The 27140-nt window shown below is 39.7% G+C and overlaps 3 protein-coding genes across 8 annotated transcripts in view; 1 reads left to right on the top strand and 2 right to left on the bottom strand.

Moving 5' to 3' along the window:
- Positions 1–557: 557 nt before the first annotated feature.
- Positions 558–5897, top strand: LOC306818176 (aldo-keto reductase family 1 member B1-like). 2 transcript variants are annotated; one of them, XM_079335554.1, is made up of 10 exons: positions 558–745; positions 1015–1182; positions 2700–2816; positions 3071–3148; positions 3824–3946; positions 4028–4134; positions 4412–4493; positions 4810–4893; positions 5139–5221; positions 5369–5897. In XM_079335554.1, the coding sequence occupies exons 1-10, from the start codon at positions 680–682 to the stop codon at positions 5409–5411; spliced, it is 951 nt and encodes a 316-aa protein (XP_079191680.1). In that variant the 5' UTR covers positions 558–679; the 3' UTR covers positions 5412–5897. The 2 variants fall into 2 exon arrangements, with proteins under 2 accessions (XP_079191680.1, XP_079191681.1); XM_079335555.1 differs by having other exon boundaries at positions 564–745; positions 982–1182.
- Positions 5898–6630: 733 nt separating this feature from the next.
- Positions 6631–10961, bottom strand: LOC306817717 (aldo-keto reductase family 1 member B1-like). Its single transcript, XM_079334825.1, has 10 exons — positions 10753–10961; positions 9917–10084; positions 9704–9820; positions 9467–9544; positions 9195–9317; positions 8459–8565; positions 7938–8019; positions 7658–7741; positions 7451–7533; positions 6631–7350 (listed from the first exon to the last, which is right to left on the bottom strand). The coding sequence occupies exons 1-10, from the start codon at positions 10816–10818 to the stop codon at positions 7308–7310; spliced, it is 951 nt and encodes a 316-aa protein (XP_079190951.1). The 5' UTR covers positions 10819–10961; the 3' UTR covers positions 6631–7307.
- Positions 10962–22171: 11210 nt separating this feature from the next.
- Positions 22172–27140, bottom strand: part of LOC306817653 (uncharacterized protein) — a 196653-nt gene continuing 191684 nt past the window's right edge. For 3 of the 5 annotated variants that reach the window (XM_079334710.1, XM_079334709.1, XM_079334711.1), the window contains one exon: positions 24473–25508. In XM_079334710.1, the coding sequence (XP_079190836.1) occupies positions 25202–25508 (307 nt within the window). In that variant the 3' untranslated portion in view covers positions 24473–25201. Of the gene's footprint in view, positions 23978–24472; positions 25509–27140 lie in introns of those variants that run through there. The other 2 variants (XM_079334712.1, XM_079334713.1) reach the window with 1 other exon arrangement.

Below are 27140 nucleotides of genomic sequence, written 5' to 3'. Positions count from 1 at the left end.
GAATGTGAACACACTAGCATTCAATTTCAGCTGCAATAAACCCATTCCATGTGATCTGGTGAAATGATTGAGTATATAAATAAGGACAATATGCCCACTTGTATTTTTTTCCTCTCAACTTAAAGGGATGTCTCGATAAATTAGTGACCACAGGGAAAAGGTTCAAAGAATTATTACTTAACAAATATTTAACTGTTACATTTAGTGCAACATCCATTTGTATCTGTTGGAACTTGTTTCTTGACAAGGCCGCCCTGACATGTTTTCTTTGCAGACCAAACATGTCATCATGAGGTCTTGCATAGGATTTAAAAGCTACAGCACATTATCTTTCGTAAATCTTGCTTCACAAACTTCAGAATGTGTTTTTTATGACAAACCCTATGCAAAGATTTCACGCTATAAGACGCCACATTTAGCATTGGATTCAGTCACACATTTTTCGCTGAGTCATGCTTCTTCAGCAGACTCTTCTGTCTGTCTGTGTTTTGTGAGAGTCAGGCATGACTAATCAAACCCAGGCACATTTGATCTCTGCTCCCTGCAGTATAACCCCACCTCCCTTACTCACTTCAAATGAGAGGCGGCCACTTCTACCTCAGGCTGTGTTGTTAAGCGAGTCTGTCCACTTTTACAACCACTTTGGTAATCCTGCAAGAACTTAGACAGAAGATCCAACATGATCCCTACAGTCACGCTCAATAATGGAGAAAGGATACCCATTGTCGGTTTGGGAACATGGAGGGTAAGGCTGAACATTTTCATTCCTAAATTTAGTACTGATGTGGTATTCCAGTCTTTTTTCAGAAAAATCAGTTAAAGTGTTTCATGTTGTAAAGTGTCTGGACCTGCAAATTAAAGTAACAAAAGTATTGTATCAACATCAGAAACTTCTCACTTATAAAGCCTCTCATTCACATGGAAAGCTTCATTTTCCGTTTGATACCAGTCATTGATGTTGATTCTTATTTTGCTCTGCAGCATCCTGGTGTTTATCCTCCTCTCTCTTCATAGGCTGGGCCAGGACAGGTCACACAGGCTGTTAAGGTGGCGATAAGTGAAGGTTACCGGCACTTTGACGGTGCTTACATTTACCAGAACGAAGGAGAGGTTGGAGCTGGAATTTCTGCCATGATTGAGCGAGGAGTTGTAAAGCGGGGGGATCTGTACATCGTCAGCAAGGTACAGTTTACAGCAAGAATAACAGGCAATCAGAGTCCATATTCCATACTGATACACCTTTGGGTGACGACATGACCAGCATCTTGAACTTGAATTATCCTCCTTGTGACCAACTGGTGATTACCGTCTTTAAGAGGGGTTGCAATTTCCTTTTAAGCAGATGTTCTGCTGTTTGATGTACTGTTCTATTGTATGTAGGTGTGATTACCTTTTGTTTTTATTGTTTTAATGTTATTTGATGGGGGTTTCTGTAATGTAAGCTAACTGTTGGGTGGGGACCATGTCCAATGTCTTCTCTCCGTGATCACGTCTTAAAGGTTTCACATCATGTTCGTTTTTCTTTTGAGAACTAGCATTCTCTCACACCAGGTTGCATTTTTCTTAGTTGAAAAGAAATTCTCTATTCAGGCCGGTCACTCACACACACATACTCAAAATAACAACAACTCAGCAACAGAAAATCCTTCAAGACATTATCAAATGTCCTCAGCAAACAAAAAAAAAACAGGAGCATTTAGCCAACATAGAGGAAAAAGCCAACTCTTCTCATAGAATACATCTCAAAAGGGAGACAAATCAATCACCTTATAAACCCTGTTTCCTGTCCTCATGGACCAATCAGAGAGGAGCGCTGTAATCGTTCAATCTCGCCTCCCATGGAGTGAATGAGTCTGATTGAACAAAGGAATACTGAGCAATCTTCCAGCAAACATGAACGTAAACATTCTCTTTTCTTTAACTTTTAAACTGAAAAACAAATTCAAAACATCAAAAGGTTTATTCAAAATTCATTCAAACATATTTTTCCATTAACATGTGCACATTCCTCTCAGCCTAAACATCAATCAATGAGATCCTACAGTTAAGCTTACTGATATCAAGCATCTCTCAGAAGCCAGCAGGAATGAATAATTGGTAGGAAAGCACTCGTCTCTATATTTAACCTTACTCTAGCTGTGTGTTGCTATGCCATGTTATAATTGACCTCAAACCTGCAGGCTTGACATGGAATCATGTTGGTGCATCTGACAGCGTATTTGGAGATCCTTGATGCAACATGTTGTCTGCTATATAAAGCAGCAACTCATACTGGTATTGGCATCGTTATCTGAGCAACTTACATCAAAAGAAATGTGTTTTTCCAAGACGAAAATTTGTTCTAGGGAACCTTTGCATTTTTTTAACATCTTTTTTTGTCAGCTGATGAGGCGGATGACAATTTTAATTTATCACCCCTGCAGGGAAGTAAAGTTTCCTTTCACAAAGACATGCTTAGAACCTTCACTTCAGCCAGGATCTTCCCCCATCTCACATTTAGTTCCATGTCATCTGAAGGTTTTTTGTTGTTGGAATTCATCACATGCACACTATTTTCAACAAACACATACAGTCCATGGCAAAGTTGCTCTATCATTAGAAATACTACTACAACAGTTTCCACTTCAGTCTATTAGTATTCTCAGGATAAAAAATAGAAACGTTGAATGAATCCACGTGTCCCTGTTTGTTTCACATAGTTGTGGTGCACCTTCCATATTCCCACTCTGGTGAGGGGAGCCTGTGAGAAGACCCTCAGTGATCTGAAACTGGACTACTTGGACCTCTACCTCATGCACTCCCCAATAGGAATGAAGGTTTGGCTGTAACTGTTCTGTCCTGGCTTTAAAAAAAACAACATCCTGTCTGTTATTTATTAACCAACAGCATCTAGGACTGTGGTCAGGCTCAACCTTCAGCATACTGCCACAGAGACTTGACATTAGAGATTATGCAACAGTAACCAGCGTGGCCTTTTAGAAATGTTTTATAATCTAATCTGTAGGTGTTTAAACTGTCACACAAACAATAAGCTAACAATTTTTTTAAAATCTTTTTTTAACCGTTTCAGCCAGGGGAGGAACTTTTCCCATTGGACGAGAACAACAAGGTCATTTCTGATGACAGCAACTTCTTGGACACTTGGGAGGTAATTTATAATTGACTGAAAGTTCTTTTGATACCAATATGAACTTCCAAACTGCCTCCCATACTACCTTCAAGTGTACCGGCTATCAAGAGTATGCTATGAAATCCTCCCTTCGCATTAGAGGAAGATAACCTAATGCGACCAATTCTAACAGAAAGTCTACAAAACCAGTTTTTCTCTCTCACTTTTTGGTGCTTTACCTTTTACATTTTTGGTTAAAGTAAAAATAAAACGGAGGATTTTTTTCCAACTTTTTGGCCGACACAGCATTTCAGGAGGAGCTGCTGGCCGAGCTGCAGGTTACGTTTGCTTAGCTTCTATTTTATCTGCTTACATTGCTTTCAGGTTTGGACTCCTTCAATGTACCGAACCAGCCAGTAAATGCCACTTTAAAACAATCACAACATGTTAATACAGGGTTAGAATTGTTCAACTGTTGGAAATAATAATGTCTACATTTTTATGTAGCATTAGTATCAGAGGGGCACTCGAAATCTGTCAATACTAAGTAGGTTTACCAAAACTAATGTCAGACTATGACTTATATCTGCAAGGCAAGCAGCTGAGTTCCCTGAATTTAGTTTCAGTTTTTATAACATATAAAATAGTTCCAGAGGGAACTTTCGTTTGTAAACAGTATAAATCACTAACAGCCATGTGTAATGTCTTTCAAAGGCAATGGAAAAGCTGGTAGACGCTGGATTAGTAAAGGCCATCGGTGTCTCCAACTTCAATAAAGACCAGATTGAAGCCATACTCAACAAACCAGGTCTTAAGTACAAGCCAGTCACCAACCAGGTACACAACAAGATTTTCATCACACAAACTAATATACAAAGAGGAGAATAAAAGCTAAAGCATTTTGATCTTTCCCCCCAGGTTGAGTGCCATCCATACCTGACTCAAGAGAAGCTGATCAACTACTGCCTCTCAAAGGGCATCTCAGTGACAGCGTACAGCCCGCTGGGCTCGCCTGACAGACCCTGGTAAGGGGCGGTGTCATCTTTCAAACTTTCTGAAAGGCGTCATTTGCCAGAAATAATATGTGGCTTAGAAAATATCAAATATTGTATTGTAATAATTTCAAAGACGGTCAGTTTGCAGTAGGGAAGTCACTCACAATGCAAAGGACTTTCTTTTGGCCTCTGTCCTCATAAAGCTCCTGAATTGAAGGGAGAGAGACCCCAATAACTTTCAGAGGTACTGATGAGGTAAACTGTGTGCCTGCTATGTCAATCATTCTTTTGTGCTTGTACACAAAAGGGCTTCCTCTGATGATCCCTCCCTGCTGGAGGAACCTAAGATCAAGACCATCGCTAAGAAATACAACAAGTCCCCAGCACAGGTAAGGGAGAAAATGGCATTGACTTCATGTTTATCTTTGCCTTGTCCTAATCTTTGAAAATTAAAGCATGAAGCTCAAAAATGTCAGTCTGCTGAGGCGTGTTATAATTGCATTGTCAAGAAATGTCAAACTTCATAACGGCTATCAGCCGGAGCAGTCTTTTTGCACACTGAATTAAAAAATGGTTTTCGCTCTCTTACCATTTCATTCAATCAGGATTGTGAGGTGATCCACGAAAAAATGTGTCACGTAAAAATGTTTTTTTTTTAAAAAACCTCAATGCTTCATTTGCACTGATGATTTGTTCCCGCACCAGGTTCTCATCAGGTTTCACATTCAGAGGAACGTTATCGTCATCGCTAAGTCAGTGACGCCCCATCGAATCAAGGAAAACATACAGGTGAACTCATCGTTCAACTGAACAAGCTGATTGGTTTTTGAGGTTTAAATGCATTTTCAAGGGATGTCTGGTTTTCACAAGCTTGAATCGGTTTTCTCAAGGAGTTCGGACTACATGCTGTACGTTTCCATTGCAGTATCAGTGCTCCTTTGTAAGAATATGATTCTTTGTTTTGCTCTTCAGAGCCCTAAAGGCAGATTGTGTGGTGTGCCTTCAGCTCTCAGTTATTGTTCTCTGTCTTTTAGTTGTTTGACTTTGAGCTGAGCGAAGACGACATGACCAGCATCTTGAGCTTGAACAGGAACTGGAGAGGATTCAGAATTGAGACGTGAGTACACATGAAGACAATAAGGGGGAAAAGACAGGCAGACGAGACTGAATTCTCTGAGCCTATAGGACAGCGTTACTGAATCTGTTTCCTTCAACAGCTAAACCTACAGTATGTAATGCATGTCCCCTCTTCTGTTTGTGACAGGGCCTCAGAACACAAAGACTTCCCCCTGAATGCAGAATACTAACTCATCAGACAACATGCTGCATCATTGTCAACCAGCTTGTTCTGTAGCAAGTGAATCCATGTCAAGTTGATACTCACTTCAGGCATTTGGTGTATGCAATGTTTCTGCTCATCTCTTCTGATATTTATACTGTCTAATCCCAGTTAGACTGCATTTCTGTGTTTACAATAAAGGATTGCACACTGTGAAGCGCTTTGCACCCTGTATTAAAAATTGCAACACACATAAAATGTCATTATAAAGTTAATTGAACAGCTTCAGTTATCAACACAATCTATGATAACTAGGGCTGAGTACGATAATTGATTATTCAGTGTGTTGCAATATCATCTCCCCCATTTAATATCAATTCAGAACATCCTGAAATCGATTATTACCGTTGTAATGAAATGTCCAGACTGTGATTTATGATGTACAGTGGCCCCCATCTGATTAAACAAGATCTGTGAAATAAAGTTTGATATCACAAGACATACAGGAATTTCAGGAATGGCTCCTCTGGGTATTTCTGTTCTTTATGCTTGTTGTTGAATCGATATCAAAGCAAGCTGATCTATATCCAAAAGATTACATTGAATCATCCATGTATCAGCTATACTACTTTTCCTGCTTAGCTGGAGCAGATCCCAGATGTTCATTGGGTGAGAGGTGGGTAACACCCTGGAGTGTTTTCCAGTCCACCACAGAGGTGACATAGATACAGTCACATTCACACCTACAGTGAAGTTATAGAGTCAACGATGGACCCAACAAGTTTGTCTTCAGACTGTGAGGTCAGAGTACACAGACAGAAACCTAGACATCTAGATCATACAAGCTTTTAAGTTTTCCTTCTTTTCTCCTGGACAGAACCAGCGCATACATGGGGAGAACATAAAAAAACTCCACAGAGAGGTTCCTGTCCTACATGTATTCAGACCAGGGACCTCCTCGCTGTGCTGCTACAGCACTTACCACTGCACAACCCCATTATTGAATTATGACCGAAATAAACAAAATGTAATTGTAAAGGTTTTGAAGACATCCAGCCCTCATGGTAACTATGTAATCTGATTTTTAAATTGCAAACATTTCTACAATACACCATACCAGTTTATTCTCATCAAGGGTGTAAAACCATTGAACCTACCTTTTAAACCTTTAACTAAAATCAAAACATATTGCAGTATATGCCTAATATGACCTTTTTTACACAAGTGTGTGCACATTTGAAGAGTCCTTCAGTTCATTCTTTATTCGCTTTTGCATTTCACATCTCATTTTTGTAGGAGACTTGGATGCACAGAGGTGTAGTTTCCCCCCACAAGACTTTATTTCAGTGCTTGGAAAAAAAAGAAACTCAACCAGGAAGTGAAAGGAGATTTTGTAAGAGTCTGAACACACATGATTTTAAAGTGCCACATGTGACTCAAGTAACAGAGGGAAGTGCTGAGGTCATCGTTGTTCAGGCAACATGTTTCGGAACAGAGATGATTTGTGCTTTTTATTTTGCACGAAAACGTAGACGCGAACAGACAAATAGACACCAGGTGGAGTGAAAGTGGAGGAATAACAAGTCAAGCTGCATGAGAAGTGCTCTTGTACTGTGTCTTAAAGCAAATGCATGTAACACAAGTTCTGATTTTGTCTTCCAGTTTCAATGTAACAGAATGTAGTGGACGTACTAGTGCAAATCACAAACACATCGCGGCCTGAGGTTTGATCAGGGAGCATCTCTTATGTGATATGAGAATCCTTTTGGAGTGTTTGGAGGCAGCGCTGCAAAGTAAGTAAGTCTGCTACAAGGCTACACTTCTTTTACAAGCCACTCAAAAAGAAGAGCAAAGCGAGTCGTAGAGAAGTCGGAGAGGTGAAGTCCTGCATGGCCATCCTGTGGAAAATCCGCTTTTTTCCACTTCAGAACTCAGTGTTAAACGGGTAGTCCTTGTGCTTTGTGCTCCTGCAGTGGAAGGAAAAAGAAAGAAGGAACAAAGCGCGCTCCTTTACTTGTTCAGAAATCAAACACTCGAATGAATAAGATCAACTCTAAACTCACTCACCATTGCATGGGACAGACTCTCCAGTTCCTGTGAAATCCTAATATGGTCTTCATTTCTTCCTCCGAGAGTTCAAAGTCAAACACCTGCATTGATTTAAGAAAAACGAAAAGAAAGTTTTTAGGAAAGAGCGAAATAGTGTGCGTGAGGGGGGGAGGCAGGTTGAGGGCTAATCCTTGAAAACATCTCAACTATTTCTCAGCTCATGACCTGGAAATTCTCCTGAATGCGGTGAGGTGTGATGGACTTGGGGATCACGATCACGTTCCTCTGGACGTGGAAGCGGATCAGGACCTGGCAGGGAAAGAGAACGCCACGTGAGCATCGTCAGAGGTCATGACAGTGAGCCAGTGGGATTTAAATCATCCGTACGTTGATCTCTCCCACTTTGCAGCTTCAGGCCGAAAATATGTCACGAGGAAAAAAAGAGACGGGCCTTGTTTTTGTTTGGTTTTGACATGGGAAGTTCCATCCTGCGTGGGAGCGTTACCTGAGCAGGGGTCTTCTTGTGCTTCTCAGCAATGGCTTTAATGTTGGGATCTTCCAGCAGTGAGGGGTCTTCAGGTTTAGCCCTGGAAGTCAAACACACCGTTCAGTAGGATTTACATTGGGCACACTCAAACTCGTACTGTGTAAAGTTTGCCGACTGTCACAGGTAAACAAGATGATCGACAACGCTTCAGGAAAGGTACAACGGAACCAGCTCAACCACGATCGAGCGTTGCTATGGCAACATCTGCAAGTGTCCATCGGTAATAAATCGGACTCAGAAGAGACGATCATTGAAAAATGACAACAGCCCCAAACAGAAAAAGTGATTGCTCAATGACTCATGTCAAGTCACAGACCGACTACATCGATAAAGAGGAACAGCAGTCACAAGATGAAACTGACTGAAAAAAAAAAAAAAAAAAAAAGGATAACATGTACAATCATGTGAGGTAACAGTGAATCAGCATTCAACTAAATATGACCCACATATTTCCCCCATGTTACGTGAACTCAACTGACCAGGGTCTGTCAGGGGAGCCCAGGGGGCTGTAAGCCGTCACAGAGATGCCCTGAGAGTGGCAGAAGTCAATCAGCTTCTCCTGGGTCAGGTATGGATGACACTCGACCTGACGGGACGAGCAAACACACGGTGATAGTACTTCACTCATTGAACCAGTCTGTTTGTACTAAAATCAACAACATCTGTGGATCAATAACACACAAAAGAAATAACCAACTTATTTGATAACTGACTATATCTTGTGTATGGAAACGTTTTTGTTTAAAAAAAAAAAAAAAGAGCAGATAATAATTTGGACTCAATAAATCTTCTGCGTCTGAGGTGACAAAGAAGAAAAGGATAAAGCTGCTGTAATCGAATAGAACTAACTAAATCAGACTACATCATTGATGAGAAACGATTGTTCTGAAAGAAAACAGCAAAAACAGAAGGTCACCTCCTCTTATTGGTCTGGCCTGAGGGGGAAACTCATGTGGCCCACGTTGATCTAACGAGACATTTATTTCTGGGAGCTGATGGGAAGAGACACGTAATGCTTTTAGGGCCTCTTGCCCTTCAGCAATTGCGAGTGGATCTGTTTTCCTGCTGCTCAGCTGAGAGCTCATATAAAGCTGCTCTGCGTGTGTGTGTGTGTGTGTGTTGAACAGCAGCTGGCTCCAGTAATCATCATCAGTTTGTTGTGTGTAGTGTATGATGTATCAAACGACTGTGAGTAAATATAGAGTCTTCGTGTACCTGGTTGTTGGCAGGTTTGTGTTTGAGCCCTGGCTTGTTGAGAATCTCTTCAATCTGTGCCTTGTTGAAGTTGGACACGCCGATAGCTTTGACCAAACCCGCATCCACAAGCTCCTCCATTCCCTGAAAGAATTGATGAAAAGCCGATCAAAACAAACGACAACAAACGACACCATGACTTCAACACACGTCCTTGACGTTAGGGCTGCACCATCGAAGTTCAGCCTCGCTGAATCTTCCACCTGAGAGTTCAGTTTGTCTGTTTGACTCACCTCCCACGTCTCCAGGAAGCTCGTCCCATCACTGATCGTCTCTCCTTCGCTATCCAGAGGGAAGAGCTCACTGCCGGCCTGCAACAAAACACAGTTTAATTACTTCACATTGTGGAGGCAAACTACTGTGTGATGATAACAAATCATACAAAAACCTCTTCTTATGTCAGTCAGACTCCATATGAACTGTATGCAGCTTTGACACACTGCAGAGAAAAAAAAAAGGCATGTGCCCACCTTGAATCCCATTGGCCAGTGCACGAGATAGAGATCTAGGTAGTCCAGTTTCAGATCAGTCAGAGTCTTCTCGCAGGCTTGTCTCACCAGGGATTTTCCATGGAAAGTGCACCACAGCTACGACAGGAAATGACGGGGAGACAATCAGTTCAAACTTCCATGCGTCCAGAAAAACATAACAAGGGCGTGTTGCATGCGTTACCCTCAACTCACCTTGCTGACCATGAAAAGATCTTCTCTCTTGACCACGCCGTCCTTCATCATGGCGTGGACCCCCTCTCCCACCTCTGTCTCGTTCTGGTAGACGAACGCTCCATCGATGTGCCTGTAGCCTGCTAGGATGGCGGCTTTCACGGCTTCTGTGACCTTACCTTCGGTAGACTGACACACGGTGATGGTAGGTTAGTGTTGTGCGTAACTTCACCTCAACATCATCACAGTAATGTAGTTTAAAATGTCTATCACACATAACAGTGCGTGTGCAGATCAAGAAACCCCCACGTACAGACTGTTTATTTATTTACTGTATACTAGGGCGAAGCCTACTGATAAATAAGAGATAGTATACTTTCGTTTTATAATAGCTTATAATAATAAATTATAAATAATACAATTCAGAAAATTAACTTTAAAATGATTTACATCCTGAATCACATGAAAAAAAAATCAACTCGTGATACAAAGCATGTTAGGATAAAGCTTTGTCCACACCTTTGAAAACAACGAAGTGAAAGTAAAGTGATTTTTTTTTTTGTAGTTTATTTAATGTAAACTGAACGATGAAGAAGCCTATTCATTATTTACAGCGTTAGCGCCTCCACAGAGTAAATTAAACCAACATCACATCACTTTGCAACGATTTGCACCAGTCCCGTTTCCAGTTTAAACTATTCTCAAATGATGTTATAAAAGGTGTGTTTACATTGATGCTACGAGTCACGAGGAGAAAAGTTTGGATTATGTAAGAGTCACTCTCGGCTAACTGTAGCTTACCTAACACGTTAACTATTAACTGGACAGGACGACGTCGTGAATCGAAATAAACTCACCTTCCATGTCCCCAGTCCCACAATGGGACACTGTGCACCGGTGTTGAGCTTCACTGGAGTTGCCATTTCTCGTAAGTAAACGACGAGAGGTTGTAACAGTCGAGCAGAGAGTACAAAAAGGCTGCCGTCCACACAGCGCGAATATAACTCCGTGATCGTCGATCGATTAATGATGCCTGTTAATTCACGCGCTCCCGTCACTCTGGTTTAAAACTCATCTTCACAGTTTCATATTTCAGGCTGCTGCATTAAACCTAGGCTCACATTTCTATTTGTAGTCATTTGTGCAATGTCAAAGTCAGATTCTGAATGACGTAAAACGCAATTTTTAAATATATAATTTATATATATATATATATATAATTTTTATAATCTTCAAGCCCTGCATTCAAAGTTGTACTTCAAGTTAAACAAATGTAGTGCATTAAATTGTGCTAACATTTAGGTAGAACTGGAAATATATGACATGCTTTTTGCATTTTACATAAATGTGTGTTGTCGTTTAACCACTAGAGGGCACCATTAACCCATTTACCAAGCACGTGGACCCCTCTCTCTGCTAATCACTCTTCTGAGGCTCCCGAGTAAAATAATCCCATAATTCCATACATTAGCTAATATGTCCAGAAAATTACAGTGACTAAAATGATTGATCAGTGCTTTTAATTTAACTTAAGGCTCACATCCAATCTTGAATTTGAATACATCCAGATAATATATGGTCTTAAAATAAGCCTTGGGTATGTTAATTGTCCAGCATGTGATATTGTTGGAAATAATGTTCTATTTAATTACCCTCTATTATTTTTATTACTACTACCTCATGGCATTATGCACCATCCTGAATGTGCACACACAGCCCAGCTTTAAACCCCAAGATAAAGCTGAAAGGGGGGAACAAATACAAGGTGTCTTTTCCTTTGTCAGAATCAGATAAAACCTCACAGACCTTTAACTGAGCCATTCAACACTCTTAGCAGCAGATAAGAGGCAGAGAAGAGAAGCGATATCAAAAACACACAAAGGGAAAAAAAAGTTATGGGAGCTGGCAGCCACTGTGTACCTCACAATGGCTCTCGCTAAAGTTTGTGTCTCTTCTGATCTTCTCCCAGCTGGACGTCTGCTTTTCAGGCCCCTGTCTCCTCTGATCTGACTTCAGACACTGAAGGGGCCTTTGCCAGCCTGAAAATCCGTCAAAGTAGTCCAGGAATCAAACACCGTCGCACGCTGTCATGATCAAAGAACCGCAGGTAAACCACGCAAAGACAGGTACATACAATGTGGTCTAAAAGAGGGGGGAAAGTTTTCATTTCAGAGGCTCTTATTCAGCATCTGCAGACAGATAGATACACTTCTCTGCTTGGAGTGGAACGATTGGAATAAAAGAAAAGAGGAAGAAACACAGCATTTGAAGATACAAACGAGGCCTGGAGTAAAACCAAGGGCCTCTCAAGGAAACTTTCAGACAAATAGTGTAGATCGAGAGAGTGCTTCTCAAAGAATTTATGGAGCAAAGATTTCTTTGACCACTTAAAAGACGTAAAGACAAAGAACTGTGTCACATGTGCCTCCTGTCTTCTATCATATGGATCTCAGGGATCGAAGGTGATATCGTCTCAGGGAACGACGGCCCGACATTTCTTGGGCTCCCCTTGTAGCCATCGGTCGGCTATGCAGGCTTTTCTGTTATGACTTCCTTTTTTAGTTTTATGTATTGTTCACAGTCTAACGAGCAACTTGAAAAGAGAGACTGGAGTTGAAGTTGATAGACAAAAACTGTTCACAGACTTAATTCAGCCTAAATCCTCATTGGATGACTGCGAACAGGTCCCGGGATTAAATCACAGTTTGCATTTGTCCACTTTTGCTATTAATGTGGACTGTACAACCAAGGCCTGCTACAATGCTAGTGGGAAATGAATCCACCAATGAACAAGCATTCCTTTTAACAGGTCCAAACCTCGAGCAGAAGCAGGCTGATCGGATAACAGCCAATGAGAACGTGAGATAGATGGAGAGACAAAGAAAACAAACAGATCGTAGACATGCCGACAGTAGCCTACAGAAATGGCTAATATTAGCAATAAAACTATACCGACGATTAAATGAATGATTTGATATTGTGTGAAGCAATGATGATGGCTCTGTGCAGCTGGTTCTTTCATGTCCTCCACATCAGATCAGACACACTACCTGTAACTCCTCAACTGTCCTGGGGAGATCAAACACACCCCTCCACCTTTTCTCTCTCACTCTCTCTCTCTTCCATTGGACTCGGCTTTGCTTTTTCCCCCCTTCTTCTCCGTTTCTGCCAGGGCGCCCTGGGTCATAATCTCCACCCATAAATCTAATGTCGAGTGTCAGCTCCTGCCGAGTTCACTCACACACTCGCATTCCGCTCATTCCCCCCGCTATCGCACAACAACAAGACCAGGGAGAGAAATCTCCACACGTCATGAGTCGGCCATTTGTCAAGTGCTTACATTGTCGCTGGACTGCAGACAGCGTGGAAAATAATGCTTTGAAATGGACAACAATCCCATTAAAGTCTGGATTAGGTGGACAGTCTAACTGACACAACTTGTCGATTACATCACAAACTAATCAGTATCAAATTAAATTTGCAACTTTGACAAGGTGCAAATTGTTTGAATAATTTCTTTTAGGCAAATATGACGTCAAATGGATTGATTCCAACCAGCTGAAATAATTGTCTCCGTCCAGTCCATGTGTTGGCCGAACAAATTGTTATGTTAAAATGTCACCTTGTGAGCCTAGAGGGTCGGGCATGCATTTTAAGAGATACAGTATTGTAACGTTTTACACACGTAGAGGTTTGAGATGAATGAGTCATCATGATGGTAATGAATGCAAAAAGATTTTTAAAAAAAATAAAAGAACGATGGAAATGCTCATATTCTTATTTCTTCTTTACCCGTGTTCAAAATTGCAGCAACAATCATGAGACAAACCTTCAAAAATGTGTGTCGTTTATTTCATGGCTATTGGCTGTATGTGTGAAAATGAGACTTATGTTCCGAAGGCATCAAATCAATGAGTACAACAATAACTGTGTTCGTTCTGTGACGGCGTAATGTGTGTGTGGAAAAACAGTCTCAATCACAAGAGCGCACTGCCTAGCCACGCTCTGACGTAAAATGCATCAACTTAAAGACAACGCAGGACTTCAGCATTGATGTCTTTTTTTGTGGACGCTCACATAGCTGATAAAACCGTGTTAAGGTCGTGACAAGCTGCTGCCTCTCCCAGAATAGTTAAGGCAATTTATTTGGTTAATGTAACGGAATGTATGAAAGAAGCGATACATTGAGCCTATGCAACTCGGTATGTTTGGAGTTGTTGCTCTCTCTCTGGATTCCTTTAATGTCTTACAGTCTTTGATGACATTCCTGTCTTACAGCATCTACAGTCGGCTTTTTGTTTCTTTGTTTTTCCAGCTACGCCTTTAAATGATGAAGATGATAAATATGACGTGTATAACTTTTTAAGTTGTGCTCACAAGCATCTGGATTTTCTTTCTTCTGTTTGTGTTGAACTTCATGTGACCGAGTGTCTCAGAATCCCAGAGAGCTTTAATCAGTGGTTCCCAACCTTTGTTTGCTTGTGGCTCCACCTCGACTTCCAACAAAACTCCTGGGACCCCAGACATGCAAAAGGCATGTAGCTGTAAGCTAAAACAATCAGAGTTCCAATCATGTGATCGTAAACGTTCATTTTAGAGCACATTTAGGCGGTTTCATGTATATTATTGTGGAAGTGACATCGCAGGAGCAGGTTGGATTCAAACCCGGGCCACCGCTTGGAGAACTATGGCTCTGTACATGTTTTGCACGCATGAACTAAGAGACTCAACATTGATGCAAGTAAGATCATAACATTGCTAGAGAGTCATTTTGTGTTCCTTCTAAATTAGTTCACGTTTTAGAATGTGGTCCAAACTTGTGTTTATCACTGTTGAGGTCAGGGGTCAGATGTTGTGTGGTATTATTATGCAAATCGATCTCGATCTTTGATCGGGTAAGGAAGTAAAGCACCACAGTGTAATGTTCCAACATACACTCACACACATACGTACAGTGAACATTGCACACAGCGGCCTTTGCCTCAGTAAAGGTGTCTCCTCTCCGGCCCCTCAGACACGCTTTGGTTTCTGGCTTGATTAAGCACTTAGTTCGGTCTCTCAGACACAAGATTGCAGGGAAAAAGCAAGTAATGAAGTGCTTTTGAATTTGCATTCCTGAGAGCTTTCACAGACGCCTTGATTTCAGCCTGCCGCCGCTGTTTGTTCTTCCTCGAGAGATGTCTGCTATTTTAACGGTAACGCGTAACAAGTGTCCATCCAGCCTCCTCCATATTGCTCCCTCATCAACCTAACTGCCATGAATAAACACAATCAACATGCATCTGAAGGGGGATCTGGAGGCTTTTCTTATTCTCTGATGGGCTGTTCATCGTTGTCATTATGCAGATTACAGTGCGACCGTGAATGCAATATGGGAGCTCTTTTCACGCCGGTTTTGTAAAGCTGACCAAAAACACTTGTGTGTTATGTTCTTCTTACGAGTCCACTAGTGCTGATCAGTTTTGGACAAACTGTCTCAAGAATCTGAAATTAGCAGCATTCAGTCTACACTTGAAAGTCAAGCCTTTATTTTTAGCTCCGACCTTGACAACAGTATCAGAGTGCTCGCATGCTTTGTTATCAGCTGAAGTGTCCGTTGTAATTTACCAGGTAAGTACCATGATTGTGTTGAGAATTTCCAGTTAAACCTCAGAAGAAGTTGCTCAAACCACACAGCACTATACTTATTTGAATAACTTTGTTTTTGGAGGGGGTTTAAATCTATATGATTCATTCACGGGGGATCTGTGGTGACGCAACACAATGACTTGCCAAAATCTGTGATTATTTCGGTCTCCGATTTAAGGGCAGTTTACGTAAAAGCTTCCTTTTGCACCCCGCTACCCTGTGCCCACAAAAAGAGGAAACACAACTTGGTTTAAATCTGGGGCAATTTCACTCGTCCATGCTTCATGATGATTATACACCAATAAGAGAAACACCAACAAGCAAGTCAATCTGGATTAATTCAAGCTGGATGGTGAAGTTGAGACTCTGACATACATTGTACCAACAGGATCTGTCCTCCATATCCCTCCAGCTGAAGGTAACTGAGAAGGAGAGATTCTATTCTTTGCCATATTCAATGAAATGCAAATAAGATTTGCATGCAACATGAGGTCTGTGCCTTAATGGGAGCCAGATGTGTTACTTACAAATTAACAATTTAAATGTGTAAAAAAAAGATTGAGATTGAAACTGAAGCAGGTCTGCACCGACAGTTTCCTCTAATCATCCTTATTTTACCTGTTTTATTTTACCTTTTACCATTTTACCTTGTTTTTATCTTTAGAATATATCTGTTTCTGTTTGAAACCTAAAGGCCGAGCCAGGGACAGGCGATGGCACATACTTTGTGTATATATATGTATATATATATATATATATATATATATATATATATATATATATATATATATATATATATATATATATATATTGTATATATGCATATTGTATGCATATATGGCATACATGTACGTATATATATATATATATATATATATATATATATATATATATATATATATATATATATATATATACATATACATACATGTATGTATATGTGTGTATATATATATATATATATATATATATATATATATATACATACATGTATGTATATGCAACAATTAGACAAATCAGCAATTAGTGAACTAAAAGCTCATTTTCAACTGTGTGTAATTATTGTCTTTTTTTCCACAGTACTGAAATAGATTTTTGGAGGTTTTTGACAACAGGTTAGACAAAAGAAGCAATTTGATATTTCCATTAGAGAGGAGCATTTCTGCCTATTCATCTACATTTTCTAAACTAAACCATTGATTACCCTTACCTTAGAAAAAAACACATAAAAATGAAAAATGAATACAGTAAATGGTGTCAAATATGTGACTAACAGCTGATTAACGGTGAAAAAAGCAGTTATTAGAGGATTCCATCTGTTGGTAAAACTGCAGATGTTGCCAGTTTTAGTCTCTAATTCAAGCTTAAATATGTGGAACATTATTAGAAAGAGACAACATGGATTAGTTATTATCATAATTAGTCCCTGGTTATATTTAATTTGGAAAAAAAAGAAATTTTTATTAATACACAGAATTTTAAAAAATCAATTTTTGGGAGAATTAAAACATTTTGTTACATCATTTTTGGATACAAGATATTTTGTTTTCCGTGAGCTATATATAAATTTTTATTCTGATGAAAATAAACACAGTACCATTATGACTTTATTATGAGCGGCCTTTGTAAACAACACTACCGTGCTGTTAAAAGGCTGCCCTAGTTTCAGTTCTGTCTGTGAGCAGCTTTGAGAGATCACAGTGACACAGCGGGAAAATCTTTAAAGTTCCTCATGGGCCACTTCCTCATTTTGAGTCACCTGATATTATTTACAATTTATGAAAAAAGCCCCCATGTAGAAAACTTCTCGATCACATCTTGCATCACGGTCAGTGTTGTTTTCCTAGCTGTGTGTGTGTGTGTGTGTGTGCGCAGATTTAGGTCTAATGAGTGGGAAAACAGTGAGGACAAATTTACAAGAGGGCAGGGTGTGTGTAGAGGCCTCATGGGATGATGAGTCACAATCAACATGACTCAGAAGAAGTTTTTTTTTTTCCTCCGTTTGAACAAAATCTCTGTCGCAAATGATGAAAATAACAGATAGAGGATTCATTTAAAGATAAAAAACTTCAAAGGTGTTTAAAACATCAAGCATAGAATTCAGCGCTTTGTATATTTGATCAAAGATGAGTTCAGGTGGAACAATTTGGGTATGGTGGTGTGTAGCTGTGAAGCGTGCAGTCATGTGGATGTGTGCACAAGCCAGAGGACGGGCTGCAAACTTTGACTGGAAGTGTGCAGTGTTACTCTGACAATATGACTTCTGCACAGGGTATACTCCGAGTTTTGCAACTCTTGTATGAGTCATTACATGCCCGAAATGTCAAAGAGAAACTGTTTCTGACGCACACGCCTTCACAAATGTTCAAGGATTTTTTTTTATCCCTCCCCCTTTTTTTTGACTTCATGGTTAAACAGGAACATTAAAAAAATGAGAAATGTATATAGAGAAGTTGAAATGGATTCAGCAGCGCCATCTTGTGGTTGATTTGTGAACGACAACTTGACAGCTCCAGCTTCAACTTGAATAGAAAAAAATCTTCACTTTTTAATGATAGAGAATCCAGCATTATTTGAGTAATTTTCTTGGCTCCGTTGGAATTTTGCTCAGTGTAATGGATGGATGTGTCGGCTATAAGAAGCAGTGGAGGCTAATGGAGGCTGTGCTAGAAGAATGTAAACATTGTCTGCTCTGGGGGCTGACTTCAAAGTGCGGCTGTCGTAACCTTCTCTCAGCGGTGGCGTGCACCGTTGACCAATGAAAAGTGAAAGTGAATGCTCATCCACGGTCTGCAGCTTCTTCCTGGAACCCCTCTTTGAAGTCACAGAATGGATCTGATTGACTTGTGAAGTAGACACGTCCATAAGATAAGAAAAGAGCAGAATTAAACGCGACAACACACACGCACCTGCTGACTGTGTTGCTTCAACAGTTTAAGCAATATAACACTGTATGCATATATCCTGCAGCTGCCCTGTGTACTTCCCTCTGTGTCTGTAATATAACAGGATAGATGATCTTACTTTTTATTTTCTTTGCTCATGCAAATTTGACAGTGAGCACATATATGTAACAGAAAGTGAGGAAATAAACTGAAGCAGATTCAAACTTGTATCTCGTATTTTAAGATCTTGACAATGATCCTACGCTGTTTGACTCAAAGTCTGGTGCACTTTGTTGAATCAGAATCAGAATTCTTTTATTGTCATTGTTCCTCTTACAGAAGCACGAAACGAAATTAAAAATAGCAGCTCTTGTAAAGAAAAATTAAACAGTGCAAGACAGTACAAAGAGAAGAGGTAGTCAATAATATATGTGCAAATATGAGTATGAGAGAAATACATGTGTATGTGCAAATAATGTCATAAATATGTGCAAATAACATTAGCATTTTTCAGAAAAAAAAAACAAAAACAAAAAAACAAAACAGTAAAAAAGACAAACATGTTAATAAAGAAGAAGAAAAGAACCTATACAGTGCCCAGGGGTAGGAGTATGGATATTTTAGGCAGCAGATTCAGGGTTGTTGGGGTTCGGGGCGTTCAGGGCAACAACAGCCGTTAGGTAGAAACAGTTTTTTAGTCTGTTTGTTTTTGTCTTCATTGTCCTGAAATACCTCCCCGACATAGTTTTATGGTGCTCAAACAAAAACTCTAGTGTGGACCAAAGACCCAAACTACCACCCGCTTGAATACAGTGGGTCTCGGTTTACTTTCGAGTGTCTCGGAGTTTAGACAACGCATTTCAGACCAAACAAGGGAAGTGGAGTGCATTTTGGGTTGGATTTGGCCATTTGTAAATGCTGTTGAATAGGTCTACAAAGCGTAGCTAATGTTAGCATTGCTCACACATAGCTCTTGCTGATAGGCCCCTTTAACCTGACACAGTCTACTTACTACTTCAACTCGATTTTATAAATGAAAAGACTCCCAAAGTGTGTTGTGCCACTGTATGGGATGACAGTCTTTAAATGTCTTGTTGTTTACTTTCAGGTCGTAGTGCAGCGCTATATGCTGGAAAGCAGCAGCCACTGACAGGAGCTACAGCCCCAACTAGTGACGGCTGACAACTGACAGGCTTTATTGTGCTTGACAAAAACCAGTCTGAAAGCAAACTGAATCAATGAAATATGCAACACTGTGCACACGATGCACCTTCAACCCTAAATCCTACTGAGTCGCGACCCTCATAAGGGACCTTGATAAATACCAAACTGTTTCATTGCTTTTGCATAATTATAAAGCAAATGTCATTATTAAGGAATTTGATATTAATTCTTTTGAAATGATAAATTAAACCTGCTGACATTAGTTGATTACAAACATATTCAAATCAGCAGGCCTTAGACTTTAAAAAAAGTCTTATGAGAGTGAAGAATAATGTCATCATTTTAAAGGCGGCTTATATGCATAATTTCACTTTTAATGAAGCCCTCTGTGATATGATTATTCAAATCTATTCATTTGCAAGTTTGTGTTGTAACTTCTTGTGTTGACTGTGCACTGACCCCTGTGGTTTTTAATGTGTGACTAAGACTAACTGTAACATGCCTATCAAATGTTTAACTGATGCGTTTATCATCTAGTTTGCAGTAAAAGTTGGCTTTAAAAGAGTCAAACTTCAGTGATGTACTAAAATAGTTAGAACTTTTTTTCCCCCTCAGAAGCCAGGTCAATACAAGCCGTTAAAAAAGAGCAAACAGTTGAGGAACAGAGAAAGCACACTTTCAAAACGCAACCCTAAAAAGGTGACCCCAGCTCTTGACACACACAGAACACACCCTGTAATAACAACACTGTGTGAGAGGTGTATGTTAAGGAGACTTTGATAGAGGCTGTATCTCCTGTGTGTCTGAGCTCTTCATCATTATCTTGGCTCGCTGACTCATGTCTTGAGCACAGGGAACAAAACTCTTGCGGTGGCCTTGTTCCCCGCGCAGTGGGACACCAGGAGGGACAATAAGGGAGAATTAGCAGTGAAAAAAGCAAATAAATAGGTGCTTCAATACATGACAGCACAGCAACAAAGCTCATTGTGAATGAGAGGGGGAGAGAGGGAGAGAGGAAGAGAAATAGGAAGAGAGAGAGAGAGGTAGGGAGAGAGATGCCTTGATGAAAATAAATAGTGGAGCTCAAAGGAAGGCGAGGGCTGAGCGGATTGGAGGTGATGATGAGTGGAGAGCTGTACAAGGTTGTACATCTATGGGAATGGTTTTAATGAGGCGGCTATCAGAGTGTGTGTATGTGTATGAGTGTGTGTGTGTGTGTGTGTGTGTGTGTGTGTGTGTGTATTCTCATCTGTGACACAGACAGTCATAAAATCCTCAGCAATGATACTTCAAGCTTCCTGTTAGTGGGTGAGGGTTTGTGTATGTGTACGCATGGACAGACTGACAGACAGAAAATATGGGTCATATAGAAAAAAAGAAAAGAAAAAAAGATTTTTGAGTAATTAATTACTTTTTCTTTTATTTCTATTGCAGAAAATATTTTCTTGAATATGTAAACTTTAATTGCATTTTAATAAACAGCCAAAAATAATTATGATACATTATAAAGCAACCACTTCCAGGCTTCATACAAAATAGGCAGTTAGACAGACCTATTTTCTCAAGGATTTTTTTATACCAGAAACAAGTTTTCAACAGTTCATACTGTCAGGGGCGTGTCCAGAGGGGTTGCCAGCGGTGGCATGGACCCCCTCGAAATCTTTTTGGCCCCACAAGGTGCCAACTCAAAATCCTTGACTATTATTGGATATTTGCTTTGCTAGATGTTGGACTTAAATCCACTATTCAGGCAGTGTCTCAACAGGCAGCTCATAGTTTTCAGTGTGTTTGTTTGCAATTTTCCAAATACTTTTAATTGCAACTTTGGACATAAATAGAGTTTGGAGTCTTTGAAGAATAAAGCTTAGATAATTTATATGTTGCCATTATCTTGTGTTACTTAATAATCTATGTGATAAGTGCAGTTTATTATCCATCTGCTATATACTTATGCAAGCCATAGTTACTTTTTCCATTGGCTTGAGGTGAATTCTCTGTATAATATACTAATAATACTAAGGGTCTAGCAAAACAAACTCCGGGTGAAGTTTGAGTGAAAAATGTCTTTGCTCAATAAGCTGGAGTTTTCAGTAGTTAGTCAGAGAGCTCTCAGTACTCCCACAGTGGGCCAAGCAATATATCATCATTTTGTCATAAAGATTGGTGACCATTTAATTCACATTTGCTTTAAATTTACCTTACATGATCTAAGATGTTGCATTTTAAGTCAATTAAGTTTCTTGACAGATTTTCATGTATGTTCACAGCAGGGTCCTGTTGTTTTCTAATGTCCACGAGGCTTCACAGCTGGAAGCCTTTCGCTCTACTGTCAGCGCTCAGTTGGATTAAAAGGAAGCTCAAATGAATATCAATGTGATAAACACTTACTGAATTACCTTCACACCACACTAAGGTGATAGGATCAAGAGTTCAGAACAAGGAAGTTACACTGTAAGCATTACGTGGCAACTCAAAAGACAATCAGAAATGACCCTGTTAGCTGCGGTTAGCTAATTAAGGTGGAGGGGAGGACACCTGAGACAGTCAGGGCATTTGTCAGTGACTAGTTACCCTTTTCGTCCCAGGTTTCGTTAAATAACATAAAGTCCAAAAGTTACGCCCCTGACCTGCTATCGGAGATGGTAACAAAGACGTTATGAGGGAAAGACTGTCGATGTGCAACATGTGCAAGGGTCGTAACGGTAGTGCTTTGTTACGGTGCTGTTGCAGAACCATAATCTGTAAAGGGCTGCAGATTTGGTGAAAGGAGACAAGAAAGACACAATACAAATTTGTATTTTTGAGAAAAACACCAGCAAAGTAAACGAGGCAGTAAAATGCAGACGAACTGAATCCATGGTAACTTTAACAGCTATGATTTGAAATTTGATGTTGAAAATCTCAAAAATTAAACAATCTTAACTGTAAAGACATGAGCAGAGAGTAACAAAGGAAAGTGTCATGGATTATTTTTTCTTTCTGAATTAGAATTTTCCAAAACCCACACAGACAGTTTTCTTGGCTGAATAACAACTGGACGGCTGTAAATGCTGCCAAAAGTGGATTAACATTCCTAACTTTTTACACCTCCACAGGCTAACTCTGCGTAAGAAAACAAACACATTAACAATTTCAGATCGGCATCTTACCTTTTGTCAACTTGGATGAATATGCCTGGTTATATAAAGGCTTTTAAATAAACTGGAGAAACTACAGTAAAATGTTTTTCACTGATTTCACCAATGATGTCACGTGATTGGCTTACAATAGTGATTATTCGCTATATTAACTGATGCAAAAGATCATTTAGATCGCAATCCTACAAGTCTTTACAGCGTATTAATCGATTATGCTACAACATGCAATGTTCTTCTTGTTGTTTTATACAGTGGATTTAAATGACATCTAAAAAAATAATTATTATTTATGAAATTTTGGAATTCAATAAAGTCCACAACTGTTAGCATGTAATAAAATGTCACATGAGATACATCATAATTTCTATAAAATATACAATTTCATTGTCAGCGGCTCAGTATTAACAGGCACATTTAGTTGACATTTAGTTGCCTAAAATACAAATGAAATACCGGCAGACACATATTTCAACTCTTTCTGTGAGGTTATATAATCTACTTACATACAGCAGGAGGAATAGGTGACAAAAATCTAGTTGTTTGGCATTCCCTTACCCATTGTTGTTACCCATTGTTGTTTAAGAAGTATGCCTTGCTCATGGGTTGACAGAGAGAATCTCACAAACCTTGGACAAAGACTCAGGCTATACCCACACAAACATACCACTTGTTCCAAATGACCATTTTATAGGAATGCAGCGAGGTGGACAAAACCCTTTCTCTAAGTCACAAAAAACCCTGTTTTCTCATGCCCGCTTCTCGTCACTGTCATCGTCACATTTTTTTTTTTTTTTTTTTTTTGCACAGTGCCTACAAGTGCCTGGCATATTTGCAGTGAAGGTATTCCTCAGTGTTGGCAACAGGATAAAGGCAATTAAACACGGTTAGCACCACGCTCGGACAGCCAGGCAGCCATATGCCTGGCCAATTAACCTCCCACATAAGGGAAGAGAAGAAGCAGAAACAAGACAGGACATTTTCCACTCTCTCACCTTCCTTTTTTGTGTTCAATCAGTTCTGTATTGTAGCAAATGTACAAATTCCCTATTTTGCATGTATTCTCCATTAGTACTCCAGTGGCAGAGACAGCTAATTTGCACTCAAGAATTGTAATTTGGACATGAAGAACTTACTTAAAGTCACACTTGCGCCTATGGCTCCCCTGGGGCCTTCAGCTATCGGCAACTTCTCCTCAGCTCATCTTCTTCTGGGCCAGTTTCTCCAGTGGAGTCCAGTTAAGGCTGTTCAGCTTTCTTTCAGCAATTACACTAGAAAAAAAAAAAAAATATTTGTATTATTAAACAAGAGAGCTAAATGCAAAACTTTGTAATGCATGTCCATACCAAGCAACAAAAAGAGCACACATTGGGTAAATACAAATCAAACAAAAAGCCAACATTACTACCGGGGAAAAGATTGATCATTATGATACTGTTCATTTTTAAGCCTGTCACCCCCGCTGAGGGGTAGATGTTGGATAAAGCAAATAACAATACAATATTTCCAGTTCATCTTGAGTAACAAGTTCAACATTTAAATAAAGAAAGGTGAGAAAAGAGATGAATAGTCCTGTTTTGTCCACAAGGGCCGTCAAGAAGAAAAAAGGATCTCACATGTTGTGTTTGAGGTGGCTATCAGTGTGTGTGGATGTGTGTGTGTGTGTGTGTGTGTGTGTGTGTGTGTGTGTGTGTGTGTGTGTGTCTGTGTAAGTGCTGCTTTCCTTTTGTGATCTTATAAGGCCCATTATTGTGATCGGTGTTGCTGCGAGTGGTAGGTTAACATTACATTACATTAGCTGTGTATCAGTTTGATATATTGTGTGTGAATTATAGAAGTCAATGAACATGAAGAACTAAGACTAGCACAAATCCAATACGAAACCCTTTATTTATTGTAGAATTTAGCCCCAGCATGACACTTTTGTTTCTGTGTTCAAAAGGTTTCACAGAACCCTGTGGAAAGTTGAATATTTCCACATTTCCACAAAAAAACCCCCACAAAGTTTTCAAAGTCAGCATAATATACAGAGGTATCAAGGGAAAAAGTTGTCCAAAAGGAAGCTCCTACATAGTCAGTATAGTTGACATTTTCTTTGGGAAGCCATTGATCTTAAGCATGTCAGGATACACTCTTCTGTAGATTGGCAGATGAGATAAGAGTATATAGGCCTAGTTTGGACATGACAGACTTGCCACACTGTGATGAATTTGTGCTAATGTGGTGGAAAATCGACAAAGCGTGAACTTAATGTTGTTGTAAGTGATATGAAACTTTCCAGCTTTTAAGATTAGCGACCAGGCTAACTATGGACACCAGCTCTGCTGCACAGCTATCTTGAGTAACAGTTGGAACACAGTTTGAACTCATGAGCATATGCATGCAAATTGGTGAATGCATAAATACACTTGCACACTTCCACATCCAATAATGCCTGTCCCTTTCTGCTGTTTTGTTTCCCTCTGCCATTCTCTGACAATTTTAAGAAGAATGATTTAATAATGGTAATTCAACAATTTCATTACATAGCTGGTTAATATTGTGCCTAATTGCCATTTCCTTGTTTGTGCTTTGATCCAGTTTTGGGTTGTCCAAAAATGTTCCAGTCGTGCTCCGGCCAAGACAACCAGTGGGTCATTAGTCAGAAAAATGGCGAATGGGGATTTTATGATTCTGGACCACATCCGCATAGCTGGCCCCAGTTCTGCTCCCCACGACCCAGTGGCACCATCCATTATTCTCGCTCTCAGTGTCCCTTTGCTGGACGCTACAGTGGAGCACAAGTCCCTGTTTGGTACCAGCCTGAAAACACATGGAAGGTAGGTAACCGCGACAAAAATGTTACATTGTATGAATCAGTGGTGTTTCAACAGGAATAACCCCAGGTCCCTTTATCAGTCGGAACAAAAATATGTTCCTCCCTGGGAGGACAAATAAAAAAGGCCTCTCAATTCAAAACAACCACCAACATTTTGGAAAGAACTACCCAAAAACAACATGGTGGATGGAAAGAAATGTTGGTTTGATGGTCAAAGACTTTTTACTGATGCATTGCATATTAATGCTGAAATTATTTGTAGCATAAACTGATAGATGTCCATATAAGGCCATGTTGATCACTTGCTATGACATATTAAGCATTTAGTTTATAGCTATTAAACTGTTACTAAAACTACAGTTTGACGTACATAAATACACCAAACTTGGAATTGTAGCTACTCAGTTTTGGGAATAGGACCATCCAAGCAGTAGATGAATGTCTGTGAGTCTGACTGCCTTGGATACTTAACTGCTGTGGCTGTTATAAACATAAGCCTACCACTTTGAGCTAAATGCTAACATCAGCATGCTTGAGGTAGAAATACATTTTTATATGCTGATAAAGCCTGTATGCTAACATTGGGCTGTTAGAATGTAAAGCAAAGGCTTACTTAGTTTTACTCAAGTAGAGCCCAACTAAACCCACATTTCTGTACTTTTTTATCCTCCAAGAGGAGGACTTGTCACATGGGCATTTCTAGATGACAATAAATAATTAAGAATTACTTTTGATAATTACTATACAGCACAAAGTACTACTGTATAGTAATTAAAATCTGGTCTCACTGTTATACCAGTATGTTTCCATGCCTTGCCCACTTCTCTCTACATTAACTGGCCTCTCCTGTTGCTTTGTTTCAAAGAAAGTAATTGTAACTTACTGTCCCTCTGAACTCCTCACATTACATTCTATTCCTTTTATATGGCATCCAGCCTAAGAGCTGTGATCACAATGCAAACAGCTACCACCTCCAGTTTAATAGATCCACCATCAATGTGACCGTTTCTTATCCAAACACCTCCTCTAATAGCCCATATATCACCACAGGCAGATAGTTACTGAGCTGTCGGGTTAAAAAAATGTCATCACATGTATAATTACAGACCTCCATTGAATGCATCAGCTGTCATCAATATGAATCCTGACTCCATCGTAAACACAGTGGGCCTCCTCTGGTGAACCGCCTCCAGCCTGTTAACACCATCAGTGCCACACTGTTGTCTATTCAACCCTGCTATTAGGAGGCTTTTGGTAGAAAAGGGTTAAAAATAAAACTAAGCATTCTAATATGTTGCTTTCAGTATATCTGCTGCTGGCCTGTTTGGAACCATATTGCTTCTGTTCAACATGTCAAGAGCTATTTGAATGAACTCTGTGTCTAAGGGGTAATTTCTTTGGAATTCCGTCTCGGGGGATTGTAGCACCATTGTCCAGGCAACTAAAAAAACCCTACACAATGTGCTTGACAGATCATTGAGCCATAACTGGCCACTGTAATTACTGTATGCCAGTCAATGTATGCATAATGCATGTATTCATGGAATCTTTCATATACTGTGTGCATTTTTTTTTAGATTGCGTAAAGGTTGCAGTTCCCATTTGGAATTAAATAT

The sequence above is a fragment of the Symphodus melops genome (genome assembly GCF_947650265.1).
Source record: "Symphodus melops genome assembly, chromosome: 22".
In the NCBI taxonomy this organism is placed as follows: domain Eukaryota; kingdom Metazoa; phylum Chordata; class Actinopteri; order Labriformes; family Labridae; genus Symphodus; species Symphodus melops.
The sequence above is the reverse complement of the archived record's forward strand: the minus strand, read 5'-3'. Positions and strand labels throughout refer to the sequence as shown.